Consider the following 22,151-nt stretch of genomic DNA (forward strand, 5'->3'; position numbering starts at 1 on the left):
TTTTCTTTCAACAGGGAGAGTTACAAAGTAAATCAGCATATCACAATAACCTGTAATCAGAAATGAGTGCAATGAAACAAAAACTGATGTTCTAAGCCCATTAGAACAAAAGTTATGGTATGTTGAACATTTGCGAAGGAAATCGCAGCTTGAAATTGACGCACTTGTGAATGTTCAACATATTGTAACGTTTGTTCTAATGGGCTTAGAACATCTATTTTTGTTTCGTTGCACTCAGTTCTGATTACAGGTTATTGTGATATGCTGATTTACTTTGCAACTCTTTGTTGAAAAAAAAATCTGCCTCCCCAAAAGGCACATGAAATATTTTGTATTTTAGGAACTACTGGTTATACTAGAAAAGTAATCGTCAATATCGATAAAGAAATGAGAAAAAAATTTTAAGAGCAGTCTTAAGCTGTTCACCAGTGAACTCTCTGCTTCAGAATTTTTGGTATCTGACTTTCAAATAAGGTAGATATTTCGGTTAAGATTAAATCTTGAAGCGATGAAAAATCCTTTGAACACAGGTTGTCACTGGAGGCAATGTTTAGACAAGCGGGCTTGCTTATTCAAGGGTGCGGCTGCTCACCTTAGCGCGTGTATGTGCATGTTTTGTACCCATGTTTCGTTGGAGAGGGTACGAAACATGCACATGCATGCGCTAAGGTAGGCAGTTGCCACGTTGTAGAAGACAAATCCGCTTGTCGAAACGTTGGCTTCAGCAACACCCCATGTTCTAAGGACATTTCATCGTATCTGACTTGCTAGTCTGACATGTTTAACCCTAATTGATAAATTCATGAAAAAATCACAGGGTCTCTTGTGCGTTCCCAAGATGACTCGAAGGTGAAAGTCATCTTTTTCTTTTCAATCGATGTATTAAGGAGCCTACATGAATGGCCAGTCATGTAGGCTCCCTAGATGTATTTATCCCACCCTGCCACCCTCTGAAAGATTTGTGCACGTAGCGTGGTTTTGCACTGCCTCAAGAATCAGAGGCACTTGACCTGGTTTTACACTGCCTCTGTGATCAGCCCACCTTTGACCAAGCTACAGCGTCATGTGATGACGGTGTAGGCTTATGCCACAGGAACAAAGGAATGAGACGGCTGAACCAGAATCGACGCCAGCAGGGAACACGAGCCATGGCTTCGTGTGCCACTGCTAAGCGCCATCTTTATTTTCTTCTCTCGAGGTCGCGCGCTCTCCGGTTTTTGTTCGCTGCCCAAAGGAGGGAGCTACAAACGGCACCACGTGGTGTTACGTCACATGACGTCAGGCCAGAATTTGTGACATTGTGATGACATCACAAATTTTTGTGATCTATGATGTCATGTGGTGATGTCATCACGTGATGATGATTTTTTGCACCGCTTGTCCCCGACGCAGCAGGATGCTAGACGCTGATGGTCAAATTTCGTGTTTACTGAGGCATATAAAGCTTTCGCCTTAATAACGTATTTCTACTGTTCCTGCAGCCGTGGCCTCGGGTTCATCAACATCGCTGCACCCAGACAACCACCGGAACCGCAGCGGGCACAGGCGCCGGAGTGGCGGCGCCGGCTTCCTCTCTTCTGGCTCTTCGTCCGGCTCGCTCCGCAACGCTACCGGCTCAGTCGAACTGGCTTTCCTGTCGCAGGACCCGAGCGTCCGCGCCGCAGAGCTCGCTCGCGCCGCGCAGCAGCGCAAGAGCAGCCATGCGCTCCGTGGCAACGTCGAAGATGACGCCAACTGGCTCGTACGGCGCGCACATAGTGAGCTCGAGACCAGTGCCGCCGAAAAGCAGCGGTCTTCCATTCCGCCATCTCATCCGGTGTCGCTGGAGGCCATCCGCGTTGGGTCTTCGTCCTCATCTACGACGGCGGTGCCGGCAAACGTCAGGCACGTGCGGAGGAGCGTCGAGTTCTCGCGCCCGCCGCTGATGAACGACGGCGCCATCAAGACGATCACAGAGCAGCCGGCTGCGGAGACTCCGGCTAGCACGGCATCGAGCGGGTCGAGCAGCATGAAGTCACTGGTGAGGCATCGCTCGCTTGATGCGGCCACGTTGAGGCGGAGGGGCGGGCGTGGGGGTGGCAGTGAAAAGAAGAATGACGATAGGACTGGTGCCGTGGTGTCGGGCGATGCCGACGGTCACGCCTCGGCAGGCAGGTGTTTCCCGTCAACCGACAGTGTGTCGTCGGCGTCTGGAGAGTCCGATCGAAGCAGCAGCCACTTCACAGTTATATACAAGCCACTGGATCCATGCAGTGGAAATCCACAGGTGAGGTGACCCTTTCCTTCTTCTAGAGCAGGGGTCTCAAGCTCACCTCAGCTAGCGCGCCGTAGTCATGAAATTTGGTTTCGCAAAAGCCAGAACAGTGTAAAATGTTGAAGCAGGGGAGTAACGCGTTCCTTTTTCTTTAGCGTAACGAGTAACGTATTTAGTTACTTTTCTTCCGTAACGCATACAACACTGCTTGCAGCTAATAACTAACTAGCGTGTGTCTTTCATGCCAGCAATTAATTTCATAATGTGGAGAAATAAAACTTGAATGACTGTGAAAATTACCGAGGTCCTTCATGCACTTAAGGTGTCTTGAAGGCGAAAAACATATCTGGCCTTTTAAGGATGGCAATCTTTTCATGTGAACATCGGAAACACAAACTGAATGCGCAGGTTGTATGCCTTTCTCCACAATATTTTTTTATTTCTGCTATTGTAGTTTCGTGATCACGCCACATTTTTCGTCCGACAAGGCATATAAGGCTTTTTCCTGAATAAAATATATGTTTGATTCTTCAATAATTGGGACTCGTTGGAAGAAACACAATCCAGTATTCAGGGACTTCATCTTTTTTACAGTACGGTGTTGAACACCTTGAAAATAAGTTGGTGTAAATCTGATGCATGTGTTGACAGTTCCTTTTTATTTTTTGGAAGATATAGATTGTGTGCTGGGCCAGTTACATGTACTGGATCATTCATATCTAAGGTGAACACATCATTAGTATTCAAGACCTCATGGAACCTTGTGTTTAATACGTAATTTGGGAAATGATTAGTGTGTTTATCGGCACCATGATTAATCTTTATCTAACGGACATTGCCCTCTTTAAAGTGCTCTCGTTAAAGGGGCCCTGCAACACTTCTTGAACACGGTCAGAAAATGCTGCCAATTGGTAATCGAGGCTCCTGCGAACATGTGAGCTAAACATTATAGCACAGCACGTGGCATGGAATTTGCAATTACATTTCAAAGTCAGCTAGAAATTGCTAGCTGTTCTCTCAACAAATGATGCCATAAGCCAAAATGACCGCACTGTAAGCACAAAGTCCACGGCCATTGGCTGAATTGAGCATCGTGAACTGCATTGTTACCGCGGCTGCCACGGGATGCCAGGATGTACCCCCGCTGCGCTCTGTGGTGCTAAAATTACACGCAGTCTAGAATTACTTTATTGTGCTCTCGATTGCACTGAAAGAACAAAAAATTTGCGCAGCTTGCACTGTCATGCAAGGCTGGGTCAGAGTAGAGTTGGTTGGGGCTTGGCTGGTCCTGGCTTGACTAGCCACACATGCAATCACACGTTGATGTGCGAAGTGTTCATGTAATGATATTGTAAATCACGAGTATTGGCTAGGTATTCATCGGGTTTGATTGGGAATTGCTTGGTAATCACAGCACTAAGTAGCTTAATTATCTTAATTATCATAATTAGCTTAATTAGGTTATAGAACTTAATTGTCCTAATTTGCATATTCGAGGCTTGGTCTCGTTTAGCTCGCATCCAAGTCAGCATAGGCTTAGTTGGCTAATTCATCTAATCAACATAAATTAGGCTCACTCTTAATTAGCCTTAATTAGAATTAGCTTGGCTTATCTTGTCAAGCCTGGCATGACTGGGCGCACCAGAATCTTAACTTGTCTTTATTAGGACTAATTAGCTCATGACCTAGCTTAATTATGCTTAGCTAATTAGGTATTAACATGCTCAACTAGGCTTATTTACGCTTGGCTATGACTAGCTTGGCTTAATTAGGAACAATTATGTCTTACTTGGCATGATGCCATTGCACCTTCATGATGATAATTTCTTGTCTACATCGTGAACCAGACAAACGGCGAGCATAACAACTCTGCTATAAATAAAGCAAAGAATATTTTTTGGTCATGGTGGGCATCGACGAACAGATGTAGCTTCTTGCCCCCTGATGATGATGGTCATGAGAGGTTCACCTTATATGTGGTCAACCCTGTACCCGCAGTTGGAGCAGATGACTACAACCAGAGCTGTTTATTCAAGCGTACATCGTGTGCTGTTATCAATTCTGCACTCATTTGCTGTTAGTGATGTCATAATGTTCATAACATTTTCTTTTCGTTGAATTTAAAGAATACGAGCATCGTTTTATGACACTGCCATTTGGTATTGGTGCAATCCCAGTGCTGCTTTAGTGCGTCAAAGCGAAGTTTTTGGTGTAGGGGTGTGTGAATATTAAAGAATTTCCAACAACAAATCGAATAGCTGTGTATTTGATTCAGTACACGAATCGAATAGCACACATTCGAATCACTGAATATTTTTCTAATTCTTTTTGAATAATCAGCACCGATGGGAAAACCCTAAAGGAACAACAAGTTGGAAGAGCGAAGGGTCATTTTTCTTTTTTAAATAGTGTATTTCCAAGATGCGTGCAGTTCAAGCTTATATAGGACTATCGAAGCTTTACTCATCACCAGATGAAGGAATTCTTGCTTTAAACTCCTGTGTCGCCGAAGCGAATGTGTCCCCAATTCACTATCCTTGTCATGATATTCGTGATGTTCATTCATGCAACATTATTTGACTTTTAGGTCTTAGTGCTGTTTAAATGCTCATGACAAAGTACCACCACAAATACTGAAGTAACTGCTGTGTTCATCCTACAGTTAAAAAAATACCTTGAAGACTGTAGTCGCTACTGATACGAGCTTACCTTAGTCTACATAATCATGGTATCTTTTGTCAATTAAACGTAACAGTAACGTTACTTTGTTAAAGTATTTCTATATTTGTTTGAAGTAAAAAGTTGTAGATTTTTAAGTCTTTTCTGGAAAACGGTTGCATTGCCATTCACAAACTATTTGAGTAGTATTTAATGTGCATTCGTATTCGATTCGGTATGATCACAATTCAATTCGTATTTGATTTCGTTGCAAATTACACTATTCGCACACCCCTACTTATGTAGTAAGTACGGCACTCTTGTGTAAACGAATGCACACATTTTATGCTTTCAGGAGCTTGATCTGCCCGAGCAGTATCCGGGATGGCTGGAAGGGAACCCCAGGAATCCGGAACCACTCCCCTCTCCGGCCTGCTCGGAGCGCAGCAGTGTTGCCGGCTTGGATTGGCTTTTCTCTGGAGCCACTAGCCAAGCAGTGAACGAGGCAAAAGCATCGGCACCTTCGGGTAAAAGTCAGTCCTTTTATTCTGTGAGCTCTAACGGTACTTTTTGCTGAACTCGAGTTCTTGGCACATGTGTATGTGACGTTATATTCATGATACTTAACTTTAATATACGAATTCCACGCTTCTGTAATGACTAGCTTCTTTGTGCCAAGTTTCTAAAAAACCACCTGCCTGAACTTATCGTGCTTTTTTTAGTGTCCAAATAATGTTAAGATCTTTCATAAAAAAAAATTGTGAAATTTGCCGAATTTTCTCAATCTTGTGATTTGTAATAGGAAAAAATGTGCTAATCTTATGGTTTACACCTGTTTCCAGTGGAAGCATTGATCTAGACGTCAGCAGAGGTCTCTCGATGTACATAATAGTCTACAACGTGTGACAGCATAAACGTTAACTGCTTATAAACTACATAAGTGTCTAAAGTCAGCAGTGGGTGATGGTTTGAGCTGATAAACATGACTCATTACTGCAGTGCAAAGTGCTACAAATGAGCCAGGCTCATCCATTGGCGATTACAGCACAGACTGACAGACAAGTACAGATTCAACTTGGAGGGGGGTCATAAGGTCAAAATGAGTCCAACACGTTCAGGTCACACAAATGCAAAGGTCAAAAGGTTAAAAGGTCAGGAAAGCATGCCCCGTCTAATCTACTTGCAGAGCTGTGCAAGGAGCTTGCGGAACCCAAGTCATCCACGCCGCAGCGACCGACCGAAGCTGTTGAGACGTGCCTTGGCACTGGTGACGCGGATTCCAGTCTCTCGTGGCAGTGTGACGAAGCCGTCATGCGGGCCCGCAGCGGATCGTCGGAGCAGAGCCTCTCCGACGGCAGTTCCCCGTCGTCTCCGGATGAGATGACGCCCCTTGGTGCCTCCGGACGCCTCTCCACGGCACTGGGGGCCATCCCCAAGCAGTACATGGATGACGCCAGGGGTGAGTGTCACACCACATGTACCGTGCCCGTGGAATGAAATGCGTCAGATTACGGCTAAGTAGTGTACAAGGTCTACCACATCAAAGGTTTTCAAGCCGGTAAAACTAGAATGTTTATTCTACTACACGAGAAAAATGTCCGTTATTTGACGTGCAATCATGGCGTCGATAAACACAGTGCTAATTTTACAAGTTATGCATTAAACCTCAGCTTCTATGAGGTCTTGAATGCTAATGAGTTGTTCACCTTATATTTGGACAACCCTGTGCATACTTTTTGTTCCATTGTCTACAGTTCATGTCTCATCAGCATTACATTGGTTCGTGCACCTGCGTCAGAGCCATCGCCACCTTTAGTGGCAAGATTTGTAGCATCATGGCGAGGCTATCTTGAGCAAATGCGCATCAGATGTTATACTTTAAGTTATGATCTTGCATTTTATCCCATGAGCACTGTACATTGCGTTATGTAACATTCTGGTCACGTCATTGCTAAGTTGCTCTATATAAATGAAATCATTCCTTGATAATTTCCAAGCCCCTTGGTTATTTGGGCATTTAATTGTGTTTGCTGAAATGCTTACATGTGTCACTGCATATCAGCTCGAGTTCTTATGTCAAATGACCTCGCATGCGATTTGTACTTGATGTTGTTTCATAAACGCGAAAGTGTTTTATGTTCCGGGCTGACTAGGCAGTGTTATTCAATAACGTTTCCAGTCCTCTTGGAATGAAAAATTACTGAGGTTGCAGTGTGTGGTGATTTGTTGAAGCGACTCGCGTTATATTCGTGATACTCTGCGACGTGAAACGTCATGAAAATGATGACCCGTCCTCATACTTTCGCTGCAACTTCGTTGCAGGCATGTTGAGGCATTGTGCTCCACGTTGACTTGTTACAGGGGACCAGGCATACCCGCCAGTTCCGGGCACGTTCACGCGGACGACAGTGCGGTCGCTGCTGAGCCGTCGCCTGCTCGACATTCTCAACCTCAACGACCCGCAAGAGTGCGAGGCAGAGCTGCAAAAGTTGAAGAGAGAGCTGGACATCTGCCGTTAGTAGCAACCAGTGGCATCTTGCATTTTGTTACAGTGTATAGTAAAAGCTCGTTAATTCAGATTTCACGGGACCGAAAAGGTGTCTGAATTAACTGAATGCTGATTTATTGAAAGTATCAAAAAAGTAATGAACAAGTGTCTATTACATCAGTGGATTTTAATTTTCTTGATGAATACTTATATCCAGTGCCTATTTTGTATAAAAGTAGTCTAAAAACCACAATTGTTGTCATTAGCGACATTTTTCACAATGTTACCGCAGCTTAAGACACTGTGTGTTAAGCCGAAACATGCTCTGAACCCATCCCTTATTACGTACCGCCACGTCACCAACACCACCACGCGCACATGACGATAACTTTCTTTTTCGCTGGAAAAATGGCTGGCAACTGATCGTTCGTCCATCACAATGTAGCAAGCGAGCACCGCATCTGCTGCTGAATAAACTTGGCTCGCTAATACACAATCATGGATGGCGGCTGAGCAGTTCCGAAAGCACACGGCAAAAGCGAAACTACTGTATGTTGGAGCTTTGACCCTAGTCGCTATCTACGCGATAATGGAGCCCACACAGTTCGCATGCACCGAGTAAAATTGAAAACTAAACAAGTTTGCCGCAGCCGCTGAAGCTTTGGTCACCAACATGATTGTGGTAAGATTGTGGATGGCAACCACCGCTTTCTGAAGTCCCGCGGTCGTTTCGGTTGTTCGCGAACGCCATTTTTGCTCCTTTGTGTCGCACGTTTGTGTCGCCTTGTGCTTGGCATGCTCTGAGGATCATCCGACTTAATCGGGTTGCAGCCAGATATAACCGAATTAATGAGAGTTTGATGCCATGAAACAATACATATGCTTGCCGGAACCACAGAACACATCCGAATTGTCCGATTTTCTGAATTAATGGGGGTCGAATTAACTACTTTTTACGCTATAACCCGCCTTCTACCATTGCCCTGTAGCATACAGTAAAACCTCGGTAATTTGTACTCGGTTAATTGGGAATCCCGGATAATTTGTATTATTTGCGCGGTCCCAAATTTTTACATGTAAATTTAACCGGATAATTGGTGCGGCCAGTCTGCGACTTCCCGGTTAATTGGCACACTTGGCCGCGACTTCCAAGATATGCAAAGGGTGTTGCGAGTCTCGGAGGCTGTAACTAAAACATGCATTTTTTTTTTGATGTACGGATCTCGAAGGCCATGTTTTTTTTTACCGGAAATACGTCGTAGACGCCATGTTTTAGCAATTGCCAGGCGGCGATGCGTGCGGTTGCGATCATGATCATCATCATCTCAACAGCGATGTTAGCCACTCTAGCGAAGTGAATGTTTTGTGGAGTCTTTGTGCCATTTGGATGTCGGCTGGCGAGCATTGTGCGATTCGGTGCGACTGCTCCATTTGTCTCCTCTCTCCGCTGGAGTGTCTTCCCTGTGAATTAGTTGATTGAGGTGTGCTTGGAAGGAAGATGCCGAAGTACAAGAGCTTGTCCCTGCACGAAAAGGTGTGCTTAATTGAAGAGGCCAGCAAGTCGACGGCGTCGAAAACGGCTCTCGCCGAAAAGCACCACGCGCCTCTGTCAACGCTGTGCAACATCATCAAGGATAAGGAGAAAATTCTCGATGCTTACAGCAAGACGCACTCGTCAAAGCGTACACGAGTACGCCCGCCTACGTACGCCGACGTTGAAGCAGCTCTGATCGACTGGCTGCAGAAAGCCAACGCAGCACACCTTCCTGTGAATGGGACCATATTGCGTGAGAAGGCCAACCAGCTGGCGCTGCAACTTGGACATTCTGAGTTTAAATGCAGCAATGGATGGTTTTGCCGATTTAAGGAGCGCAACAACCTGACATTCGTGACTGTTTGTGGCGAGAGTGGCAGCGCGGATCAGTCTGTTGTCGACGGCTGGAAGCAGCACACCTTGGCTCCACTACTCGCCAAGTACGAAGCAGCAGATGTTTACAACCTTGATGAAGCTGCTCTGTTCTACAAAATGTTGCCTACGAAGACGTTCGCTTTGAAGGAGGCAGACATTAAGGGGCGGAAACGGAACAAAGATAGAATCACTGTTTTGTTTGGTGCAAGCATGTGCGGTGAGCACAAGCTGCCACTGCTTGTTATTGGGAAGACAGAAAAGCCTCGTTGTTTCAAAAATGCACGACTGCCTTCCAAGGATGACCTGATCTATAAAAACAACAAGAAAGCTTGGATGACGGCTGCACTCTTTGAAGAATACGTGTGGCACCTTGACCGCAAGTTTGCGGCCGCAGGGCGCAGCGTTTTGTTCGTCGTCGATAATTGCCCAGCTCACGGCGACATTCAGAACCTGCATGGCAATCAGGCTGGTCTTTCTACCCTCGAACACGACGTCGCTATCGCAGCCGATGGACCAGGGCGTCATACACCGTACCAGGAAAATATATCGCTACAATCTGTTGAAGCGAATGCTCCTTTGCTATGACAACGGAAAGGAGTATAACATTGACCTCCTCGGTGGTATTTGCCTCATTGTTCACGCATGGAGGCAGGTAGAGGCCACCGTTATTCGACGGTGTTTTGAGCACGCCGGTTTTGTGAAAGAAGAGGCAACCTCCGCTGAGTTTGCTGTCACCGCTGTCACTTGCCCGTTTGATGAAGAAGGGGAGACTCTCTGCGCTCGATATGAGGCTTTGCACGCGGATGAGGAGTGCACTCCAATCGGATTCTCCGAGTACGCAAATGTCGAGTGCACAGTGCAGACGTGTTACGCCGACATCGACAGCGAGATAGCTGCGAGATTGACCGATTCGGCCTCTAATGTTGACAGCGATGACGAGCCCTCCCGAGCACCTCCTTTGGTGGATGTCATCGATGCCTTGAGTGTTGTGCGCAGCTTCGTCGAGTGCAACGACGGCGAGGCTGAGGTGCTGCGCCTCATTGACAGGCTGGAAAATATGACTTTCAGTGCTGGGAACTACCGAACGCGTCAGTCACGCATGGAGGAATTTTTCTCCAAGTAGGCTGACTTGCCACAATAAAGGTGTGACTTCCGTACATCACGTTTTCTGGCTGATTTCTTTGATTTCGCGTTGTTTCGGATAATTGGGAATCCCGCTTAATGGGGATATTTTTCTCGGTCCCGAGGCCTTCGAATTAACGAGGTTTTACTGTACATGGATGTATTCACAGGAACACACAGCAACGTGGAGTGGGCAGTGAGAACTTGTTTATTTCATGCAGTTTTGTTATGCGAAACATTTGTTAGTTCGCGCTCTCTGTTTTTGTGTTCACTTGCTGTGGTGGCTTAGTGACCAAGATGCTGCACTGCTTTGCACGAAGGCTTGGGTTTGGTTCACTATAAGGGCGGCTGCATTTCGATGGGGTTGAAATGAAAAAAAAAAAACACTCACAGACTTATATTTAGGTGCACGTTAAAGAAGTCCAAGTGGTTGACAATGATGTGGAGCCCTCTACAACGGCATGCTTCATCATCATATTGTGGTTATGGCATGTATGGTCCCATAATTTAATGTTCAATTTCATGCATTTACATTGCTTTGTGAGCCCCATTCTCCAATGATAGCTGTTTGATGCTACTTCATGTGTGTCATGAATACACTTTTCCTGGCTCTTTCAGGACGGCTTGCCTCTAATGCTGAGGAAACGCCACCGAGCTTCTCGCCGCAAACTTCAAAAGGTCAGACTTCACTGTTTCACTGAAACTTGCAGTATTTCTCAGAAATCGGAATGCAGCGTACTGCAAGTTCCACAACGTAGCATGTGCAGTTGGTGCCAGAAGGTTAGGAGGCGTGGGATCTGAGGAAACTTCAATGTCCGAGCAGTTTGTGCCCGCAGCCATTAAAACTAAAACACTGTGTCATTTGTAGGCATGCGCGAATATTCGAACGCTTCAAATATTCGATCAAATATTACAGTATTTGAATGCGCTTCGACATAAATTAAAATTATTCAAAATGAATGAATAGGCGTATATTAGACCGCGGGTAGCCCCGTGTAAAGGTGATTTCATTACAGCATAGGAGTGCTATGCCGCGAAAACACCTATCCGGGATAAATCTGCACTGCTGCGGAGCCCCACTTCAAGGTTAAATGACCATATTAGCCTTGCATTGATTAATTATTTTTTAAGTTTAAAATCTTCTTATATTGGCTTATGTGCGCTAAGTATAGTAAATTTTAAAGCGTCCTTCTGAGATTCAAACTCTGCTACTATTCAAAGTTGCTTCCGCTTCACTATGAACCAAAGAACTGACATTCATATATGCATTGTTACAATCTTTAAAAATATTGTGTAGGCTAGTGGGTCATGACAAAATTGCTCATTTTTCTTTATAACATATGCTATATACTATCTGAGCTATTCGATTCAAAATTATTTGAGCAAATCACTATGCGCTTCATGTTCGCTTCGAACCTCTAAAATTTACCATTCGCACATCCCTAGTCATTTGCTTGTTGTAGTAGCGCAGGCTGTGGTTGTTCACCAGGCCGTGCAGGCCTAGGCTACGGTGATGTTATTCAGTGTTTTTGCTGGTCTATCTAGGTGTTCCATACACTTTCAATGCCAATTGTACATTGCGGCTTCCTTCGTACATCTCGAGGGACCACTAGTAAAACTGGGAAAACACTACTTGCGAGACAACATAAATGGAACCATCCACAGTTTGGATTTATACATGACTTTATGGCGGAATCCAGTGACTAATTTCTCTTGTTTTCATTGGCTAACATGAGTTGAATCTGGCACAGTCGACCCATACTTACAGTCTACTTGCGTGCAGCAGTTTCTAGCAGAAACTTACTGACAGTGCCTTGCTCTCGCCTCTTTGCAGCTCCAGCCACAAACCGGAAGCGTCCAAAGCTGGCGGCGACTCGCAGGAAAGCCAGTTATGGCACTTCCGAGTTTCTTTCTCTCCTGCCCAGCACTCCAGCCTTGCCTCAGGCCGACGGGCAAGTTTCTTTCTTGCTTCTGTTGACCCTGACTTTACGTTTTTCATGTCGTGAAATGAACAGCGGCCCCTTTGGGCGGTTGCCAGTACTTCCTCAGCAGTGGCTGCTACGTTAAGGCTTGTAGGGGGGGAGCAAGTGCCCCTCTTGCACCCCCCTGCCGACACCCATGTCTCTGCTGGTGGAGAGAGTAGCCCTTCTGAGACGCTCTTCTCAGCAGATCCTCTGAGTAGCTCTTCTGAGTAGCTCCTCTGAGTAGCTCTTCTGAGTAGCTGCATTGAGTAGCTCTTCCAAAGCATACTCAGGCTTTTGCCTGTCAAAGCTTGCAGCCGTCCTCGCAGAGAATGTAGGTGTGGTACCTTGCAGGCACGATTGTCACGACACTGCGATTGTCTGTTCGCATTGCCCAAACAAAATACGATGAGGGGCCCTTCAGTAAGAACGCACAGGGGCCTAGAAAACAATTCCATTCTTTGGAGCAGTCGATTAACCAATGTATGTGGGATGCACTAGATTCCAAACAGGCACGCCTGGAACTGCTCAGCTAACTGGAGCAGTCAGTTTAAACCTTTGCGGTCCGAAACGTTTACTTACCTTCTGTCCATTCTGGTCTGAAACTAAAGAAATCAAACCTCAAGTAAAAGAGGTTTAATTACTCATTTAGAGATGGTGCATAATGCATTGAGAAAATGCGTGCATGAATCAACTATGAAAGAACTTGTCGAGCAGTGCCAGACCATGGACCACTGCGGCTGTGTTGTGTTGTCGGGAGGGGCCCGGCAATGGACTGCAAAGGTTTAAGCAAGCTTGTAACAAGGGATGCCCCATCCGTTGTGTCGTCATTGTAGTCCAACTGCCTCGTGCAGGGAGAAGGACGAAGAGTCGGCAACTGCAGTGGCGGCCGGCTGGACTTCGTCGGGCCGGCGAAACTGCACCGACAGGGGACCACCGGCCTATCTCTTGGCCAGCATCTTGTCGACGCCCGGCACCCACTTGGCCATATCTCATGACGACACTTCACCCGGCGCAGTGCACTGCTTCCAAGATGAGCATGGTGAGTTGGGCGTTGGTGACTGTGAGATGACTGCCGTCTGTCTGCCTGTCTCTGAAAGGACTTCCCTCTGCATTCTAGAAAGTTCTTTGGCTGGAAAGGGAAAGAACTTCCTAGAATGCAGGATTCCCAATACATTGGATCCTATGGGAGCTGTGCCGGGACCGGCGGAAAATGATGTGACAGTCGGGAAAGCGCACCACTGAGGAACGTAACAGTGGGGGTACAGTGAACACTGTACGGTGAAGCTCTGCTTGTGGATTCCAACATGCAACTATTATTGGCTTCACATGGATGCTATAGTAGCCTGATAAAAGTGATTGAGGGGGATTAATAAGCTGCGGTGGGAGAGGGGACCGAACACAGCTTTGGTACATGTGATTTTTTCTCAGTCGACTTAAAGCCTGATATAGGCCCGTAGCCGGGGGGGGGGGCTAGGGGCCCCCCCCGAAATTTTGGTGAAGTAGGTGTTTTTACAAAAAATAAATAATGAAAATAGGTGTTTTTCTCAAATAGTCAAGGTTTTCAGCAAGTGCCCCCCCCCCTTGAAAAAAATTCCTGGCTACGGGCCTGGCCTGATACAACGAAGACATTCTGTAACTTTGTGGAACATGTGCAGTTTGGCAACACCCCATCCGTCCTCTGCAACAAACGTGTGCCTCCTCATTCCATAATAAAAGGCTTTCAATCAATCAATCAATCAGTCAATCAACCAATCAATTGACAGCAAATTGTGACAGAATAGACTTTCCAGTGTTAAATTAGACCCATGTTTCTACTTTTCGCTTCCACGCTTGCGTGAATGCAAAGCCAGTGCAGGTTGATTCTACGATGATTTGGTATCTGTTTGAAGAATCCAAAAGAACTTTCAAACGCCGCGAGAATGCTACATTGGCATGGCCTTTTCTTCGTTGCTGCATAAAGATGTCCGTTAGTACATAAACAAAACGGTTCTTGCACATTCATTCAGCCAGAAGTGTGTAAAGCTTTCAAGAAAAAGTCGCAAATGCAGGAATGTTGTTTGGGATGTGGAGGAAATTGTAAAATGGAAGGAAATAAGAATAATAGACAGCATGATATTAATAATGTTTGTGTACTCCTTTGCTTCAGGGAACTGGCAGACATACACATTTGACGAGAACAGCACAGGCGTGTCCAGGGGCCTGGAGATGTCGCCAGACACCAAAATATTTCAGATGATGTTTGACAGCAAGTGGTAAGTCTGCAGCCAATGTGGCCCCCTTTCGGGATAAAAATGATAATGAGGATGATATTCGAGCCAATAAGGGCCTACACCCCAATCAAAGTATCTGGTCTGAAGTGTGTGTATTGTGACAAAGCGTTGCTGTGAGCATCTCCTCGCTTCCATTTACATATGCAGACTAGATTGAACTTCAGTTTTTGCTTGATGCCGTAGCACTTTGTTACTACAGCGCAGTACTGCAAGAAAAAAAAATACGTTTAAGGTTAGTTTTATTGTGGTTGGCTAGCTGACAAATCTGGTCCAGCTGTAAGGCTTAGCATGTTGTTAGGCTTAGCATCCAAAAAAAGTCATGTTGAGATTAAAATGGACTCTACTGCAAAATAAAGAAGGCTAGACAAAGTATGCAATAATTTGTATTCAAGATAAAACAGAAAGTTGCGACTAACATGCCTAAGAGTATGCCTGACATGTAACGAGGCTTAGCACGGAGCTAGACCTAGCATGCAGCTGGGCTTCATGTGCAGTTAGGCCTAGCATTCCACTAAGCTTGGTAAACAGTTGTGACTGAACTTTGCTGAGCAACAATAGCCTCACACGACCCTTTTGCAGGGAGACGTCGTCTCACAGCAGCTCAAGCTCGAGCTCCACCACAATGCTCGACAGTCCTGCCGCCTCTGCCGCGGTGCCTCCTCATGGTGGTGGCTGCCCGATCGCCATGGGCTTCAGCCCCGCCCCCGGCATGACGCCCTGCGTGACCACGACAGAGGCATCTGTTGCCATGGCGAGTGGCTTGAAGCTCCGCCCCTCCCCCCACCACCCCCAGCACCGCCCGCACCACCACGCCCACCACCATTCGCAACAGCAGCAACAACAGCAGCAGCAACTACTGCAAGCGCAGCCGTCATCTTCGTCGTCTCTTCAACAGTATTCTCACCAACCTCGACACCACCACCGCCGGCGCGGTCACCACAGCGGCGGTCAGCGAGGCGAGGACGTTGGAACTGGGGTGCCGTCCACATTGGACCTCTCGCTTCCATCCGGAATGGGTGCGGCGGCCCTTGGACTGCGCCGGGGCGGGGCTACGGTGCTGGAGAACCGGTTCGACCTGGGCGCCACAGGGGACGTGGCCGGTGTTCGGTTCGACGGTTCCCGAGGCAACAGCGGTCCGGTTCTTCTCGCCGAGTCCCTCCTCAGCCGCATGGCCATGGCGGCGGCGGCGAACGGTGGCGGCGTTGGGCCTGCGACGTTGTCGCAGACTGCATCCTCACAGGTGAGGATGCCAGTAAAGGTTTTCTTGGTGCTATTAAAGAGCAGTGATTCTCTTCCCATTCATGTTAGGTTAGTTTTCCTTTTTTTGAACAGCAACTCCATTGAGAAGCTAAATTTCTGTTCTCGTGGTATCTTGTTGCATTTCTGTTTCTGTGTAATGATGTCAGTCTGCGTTGCGCTCTCGTCCTTGGTTGCACTAACGGCATATTCAGTTGTAGTGTCGAGATGGGTACCTGGGCTACGTTTTCTTCCGGTTTTCATTTTTCATGGGCTAACAAACAATGAAGATATCTCTCAGCTCAGTGCACAATTTCATATATCCAAAGCTTCATGAATATTATTGCTGATTAGAATAGGGTTGTCTTAAAAGTTATTTCTTGAGGGCCTAGTTGGTGAAGCATCCAGAAAGGGAAGGTGCAGTTTTAGACACCAGGAAAGGAAGACAAGACGAGCGCCACTACCAACTCCCAGTTCATAGCGGCAATCGCCTTCTTGTCTTACTTTCGTGGTGTCTAAAATTGCGCCTTTCCTTTCAAGAGAATAGAATTGCTTGCATGATGTGAATAGCAATGTATTTTCCAGTGCCTACGTGAGACCTAGTGGTTATGCTGGAACATATGATGGTGCGCGTATAGAGAGTCAATAGGTTTCACTTCTAGATTTGAGATTTCAACAACCAACAACTGCATTCACTGCTATCACTTTGAGGGTACTGCACCTGCTTATTGATTCAACGCCTAATGCAGTCAAATCTCATTATAACAAAGTCATATCTGCCACGAAAATAACTTCATTATATCCGAAAATTCGTTATACGTTTATTTGTAACACTGTATTTCTGACAAGACTATTCTTCATTTACTTCGCTATAACCGATAATTCGTTATATCCGTTATCATGATATGGAGGTTTGAGTGTATTAATAAAGTTAAGATTAGAATGTGCAGTAACAGGATTGCGCTGTTGTTTCATCATCTCGTAGGACACCGAGCTGGACTCGACGTGTCACATGCGGTTTGTGGGCAGTGGGACGCTGCGGGGCGGCAAGCCGCGCCACTACTACCGCTTCCGACTGCTCCCTTGCAAGTCCATCAAAGTTGGGTTCGACCGCTTGGCCCTCATCACTGTCCTAGACAGGTTGGTGGTCTTCCTTCTTTAATTTCAGTGTTTGATTTCAAGGCTGTGTTGGTATTCATCACTCTAGCATTGTAACTAACTTCATTATCGACCAGTGTTAAGTTCCAAATTACCTTGTTTTCTTTTCTGGATCCTTACATGGCTCTGAATCTAATGTACAGACCCATTTTCTATTGTTTAAATGTAAGATCGTAACGCGGACTCATCTCAAAACTCAGAACGACAACTTAGAAAAGCTACTCATATGAGCTACTGGAACACTGCTCTTAAAAATTTTCTTTATTTCTTGATTGATTTTGATGAAACTTGGTGACTTTATGTATACTTGTGTGCTGACTTCAAATATGCAGTTATTTTTATATTATAATGTGTAGTTCTTAAAATAGAAAATATTTCATGTGCCTTTTGGGGAGCAAGATTATTTCTCAACTGAGTGTGTTACAAAGTAAATCGGCATATCACGATAATCTGGAATCAGAACTGTGTGCAGTACAATAAAAATGGATGTTCTACACCCATTTGAACAAAAGTTATGGTATGTTTAACATTCACGAGTGAGTCAATTTCAAGCCGGAATTTCACTTGTGAATGTTCAACATACCATAACTTTTGTTCTAATGGGTTTAGAACATCCATTTTTGTTGCACTGCACACAGTTTTGATTCGAGATTATTGTGGTATGCTGATTTAATTTGTAACTCACTCAGTCAAAAAAAATCTTGCTCCCCAAAAGGCACATGAGATATTTTGTATTTGAAAAAAATGCACATTATTCTAGAAAAATAATTGCATATTTAAAATTAGTGCACAAATATACATAAACTCTGAAAGTTTAATCAAAATCGATCAAAAAATAAAAAAAAAATTTTCAAGTGCCGTGTCCCCCCTTAAGAGAGCTGCTCAGGGGAGTTACTCTACCAACCATAATAATAATTGTTAGGGTTTAACGTCCCAAAACCACAATTTGATTATAAGAGACGCCATAGTGTAAGGCTCCGGAAATGTCGAAAACCTGGGGTCCTTTAACGTGCATCTAAATCTAAGCACATCGGCCTCAAGCATTTGGCCTCCACCGAAAATGCGGCCGCCGCAGCCAGGAACACTACCAACCAGAAGAGATGACCTCACAGAGATGGTGACTGCATCAGATATTTACAGACTACACTGCACAAACAGCCAGCAGCAGCGCAAGTCTAACACACATCCATTGTTATAAGTAAAATAATGCCCCTCCGACTTATGCAGTTACAACGAGATAAAACTAGCAGAATTGACCATTGCAAAGCGTATTTTTATTCATGCGTTACATTCATTATTACCTCTGCCACGCTGCTCTTTATTGCCACAATATTGCCACAACATAGCAATATTGAATATTGCTATGTTGCTAGCAGGTCTGTTGATTGCATGTTGCACCGACGCTTCTTGCATAGAAGAAGAAGAAGAATGCGGAATGCTCGTTATTTTCACTGAAAAGACGTATAAAAGTTTCTGAGAAAACATCTGAATCCAATCCATAGCCAATATGGCTAGTTGCACTAGGGCCCCGTTGCACTGACTCATTGCACTAAGGCACACAAGTCGCACAAATGAACGCATGCATTGGTCCAGGCTTGTGTCCATCTGCCTTTGAGGTGGAAATGCTGCTGCTTTCTAAAACTGTACCTGACTATAGATAGTTGTGTTCAGCAGGCTCGGAACTGGGCACGGGTGGGCTTTCTAAGTGTGTTAAGGTTCTCGTTCACTGTCCAGGAACCTGACGGTGATGGAGAACGTCCTGTCGATCGTCCTGGCTGTCCTGGTGGCTGTCCTGGGCTCCCTGTGCCTCTCCCAGGGCTTCTTCCAGGACATCTACAGCTTCCTCTTCTGCTTTGTCATGGCCAGCTGCCAGTACTGTCTGCTCAAGGTTGGTACCCTCTGGGATGTTTAAAAAATTATTCAGATGCAATGTTTGAGTCAGCATCACAAAAAAACTAGAATCGGGAAAAAATTTATAGTGAGACAATATAGGAAATACAATCGAACATATAAAACTATTATAAAGACAAATACATGCTAAAAAAGTGATGAACTTCAAAACTGAGTTTGTGTTAAGACTGCTGTATTTATTGTCTCCCACATTGTATAATACCTCGACTTGACTTTAAACTTTTCTTCCCTGTTCTTTTGGTTCAGTTTTGTGTGAGGCCATATGTTCTTATTGTTGATGTTGACAATACAAGCCATTTTGAATCCGGGAAGGTGTCAAAATGGAGTAGAATCTGCTGCGGGTCATTGTTCATGTCTCAAACCCTGATTTCAACACACTTGTGCCACTGAGAAAAGGTCGCACATTACCTCTGAAAACGTGGTTAGCATGTATATGTTTCTTTCTAAATTGTCTTTGTTTGGCTGTTGTCCATAATTAGCATCTCTTGTCCTTCCAGAGTGTTCAGCCAGATGCTGCCTCACCAACGCATGTGAGTTTATCTAAACTTTACTCTTCAGATAACTGCATACTAAAAGCCTGTTAAAAAAGTATTGACATGTCATTTTCAACTAGTCCTCCTTTTTTTTCTTGCCTTAATTGAAGGCCTGTGCTCTCTGAGCTTGAAGAAAAATACCGGCAAGTGTCAGTGCAACCTACATAACTTCTTACTCTAAAACTTGTGTCTGCAAAACCGTCTTGGTGCCCATGAGGTGGACACGTCGGGGCGTCATTAAAGTATTGGCTAGCTCCATTCGCGTGATCACCATGACTACTGCAATTGAGCGTGGCGAAAATGAGCATACGTAGCACTCTAATCAATTTAAGTGAATGAGGCAGTCATACCTAACTTTATCGCTAATCAATGCAGTCAGAATGCCCCGCTACGGTGGTCTAGTGGTTATGGCACTCGACTGCTGACCCGAAGGTTGCGGGATCAAATCCCGGCCGCGGCGGCTGCGTTTTCGATGGAGGCGAAAATGTTTGAGGCCCGTGTACTTAGATTTAGGTGCACGTTAAAGAACCCCAGGTGGTCGGAATTTCCGGAGCCCTCCACTACGGCGTCTCTCATAATCATATCGTGGTTTTGGGACGTTAAACCCCAGATATTATTAATGCAGTCAGAATGTGAGTATAAGGTAGCGTTTTTTTTTTGCGCTCAATTCTGTGCCTCTTTTCATTAGCTGTTCAGGTGTGGCTGGCATTGACCTCCACTCTGACAAAGTGTATAGCGGAAGAATGTTGACGAAGAATTATTAAATTATCCCACTCCACATATACAGTTAGTATTGGTGATTTTGAATGACGTGAATGTATGAAATTTAGTGACTGTCGGTGCATATGAGTGGATGTGAGGGAGTGCCGGTGAGTGTCAACAGAAGGGAGTGAGTGTAAGTGTTGCTGATCGCGACTGAGAGCAAGTGGAAACATGATTGAGTGGAAGCTTGAGAGAGCAGGAACATTAGCAAGTAGGAACACGAGCAAGTGGGAACACGAGCGAGTAGAAACATAGGAACATGAATAAGTATAAACATGAGCGAGTAGGAACATGAGTAAGAAAATGAGCGAGTAGAAGCATGAGCGAGCAGAAACATGAGCAAGTAGGAACACAAGCAAGTGGGAACATGAGCGAGTAGAAACATAGAAACATGAATAAGTATAAACATGAGCGAGTAGGAACATGAATAAGAAAATGAGCGAGTAGAAGCATGAGCGAGCAGAAACATGAGCAAGTAGGAACACAAGCAAGTGGGAACACGAGCGAGTAGAAACATAGAAACATGAATAAGTATAAGCATGAGCGAGTAGGAACATGAGTAAGAAAATGAGCGAGTAGAAGCATGAGCGGGCAGAAACATGAGCAAGTAGGAACACAAGCAAGTGGGAACACGAGCGAGTAGAAACATAGAAACATGAATAAGTATAAACATGAGCGAGTAGGAACATGAGTAAGAAAATGAGCGAGTAGAAGCATGAGCGAGCAGAAACATGAGCAAGTAGGAACACAAGCAAGTGGGAACACGAGCGAGTAGAAACATAGAAACATGAATAAGTATAAACGTGAGCGAGTAGGAACATGAGTAAGAAAATGAGCGAGTAGAAGCATGAGCGGGCAGAAACATGAGCAAGTAGGAACACAAGCAAGTGGGAACACGAGCGAGTAGAAACATAGAAACATGAATAAGTATAAACGTGAGCGAGTAGGAACATGAGTAAGAAAATGAGCGAGTAGAAGCATGAGCGAGCAGAAACATGAGCAAGTAGGAACACAAGCAAGTGGGAACACGAGCGAGTAGAAACATAGAAACATGAATAAGTATAAGCATGAGCGAGTAGGAACATGAGTAAGAAAATGAGCGAGTAGAAGCATGAGCGAGCAGAAACATGAGCAAGTAGGAACACAAGCAAGTGGGAACACGAGCGAGTAGAAACATCGAAACATGAATAAGTATAAACGTGAGCGATAGGAACATGAGTAAGAAAATGAGCGAGTAGAAGCATGAGCGAGCAGAAACATGAGCAAGTAGGAACACAAGCAAGTGGGAACACGAGCGAGTAGAAACATCGAAACATGAATAAGTATAAACATGAGCGAGTAGGAACATGAATAAGAAAATGAGTGAGTAGAAGCATGAGTGAGCAGAAACATGAGCAAGTAGGAACACAAGCAAGTGGGAACACGAGCGAGTAGAAACATAGAAACATGAATAAGTATAAACGTGAGCGAGTAGGAACATGAGTAAGAAAATGAGCGAGTAGAAGCATGAGCGAGCAGAAACATGAGCAAGTAGGAACACAAGCAAGCGGGAACACGAGCGAGTAGAAACATAGATACATGAATAAGTATAAGCATGAGCGAGTAGGAACATGAGTAAGAAAATGAGCGAGTAGAAGCATGAGCGAGCAGAAACATGAGCAAGTAGGAACACAAGCAAGTGGGAACACGAGCGAGTAGAAACATCGAAACATGAATAAGTATAAACGTGAGCGATAGGAACATGAATAAGAAAATGAGCGAGTAGAAGCATGAGCGAGCAGAAACATGAGCAAGTAGGAACACAAGCAAGTGGGAACACGAGCGAGTAGAAACATAGAAACATGAATAAGTATAAACATGAGCGAGTAGGAACATGAGTAAGAAAA

General features: G+C 45.1%; 1 protein-coding gene across 1 annotated transcript in view; it reads left to right on the plus strand.

Annotated features, from left to right (window-relative positions):
• The window catches only part of LOC119401764 (pecanex-like protein 1), an 83,145-nt gene that overhangs the window by 11,792 nt on the left and 49,202 nt on the right, over positions 1 to 22,151 (plus strand). The window contains exons 6-17 of the mRNA XM_037668734.2: positions 1,482 to 2,266; positions 5,268 to 5,439; positions 6,099 to 6,371; positions 7,274 to 7,426; positions 11,050 to 11,109; positions 12,266 to 12,387; positions 13,251 to 13,434; positions 14,542 to 14,647; positions 15,245 to 15,905; positions 16,887 to 17,041; positions 18,794 to 18,947; positions 19,468 to 19,500. Of these exons, the coding sequence (XP_037524662.2) occupies positions 1,482 to 2,266; positions 5,268 to 5,439; positions 6,099 to 6,371; positions 7,274 to 7,426; positions 11,050 to 11,109; positions 12,266 to 12,387; positions 13,251 to 13,434; positions 14,542 to 14,647; positions 15,245 to 15,905; positions 16,887 to 17,041; positions 18,794 to 18,947; positions 19,468 to 19,500 (2,858 nt within the window). The remainder of the gene's footprint in view (positions 1 to 1,481; positions 2,267 to 5,267; positions 5,440 to 6,098; positions 6,372 to 7,273; positions 7,427 to 11,049; positions 11,110 to 12,265; positions 12,388 to 13,250; positions 13,435 to 14,541; positions 14,648 to 15,244; positions 15,906 to 16,886; positions 17,042 to 18,793; positions 18,948 to 19,467; positions 19,501 to 22,151) is intronic.

Source organism: Rhipicephalus sanguineus, chromosome 8, assembly GCF_013339695.2.
Source record: "Rhipicephalus sanguineus isolate Rsan-2018 chromosome 8, BIME_Rsan_1.4, whole genome shotgun sequence".
Classification (NCBI taxonomy): Eukaryota; Metazoa; Arthropoda; class Arachnida; order Ixodida; family Ixodidae; genus Rhipicephalus; species Rhipicephalus sanguineus.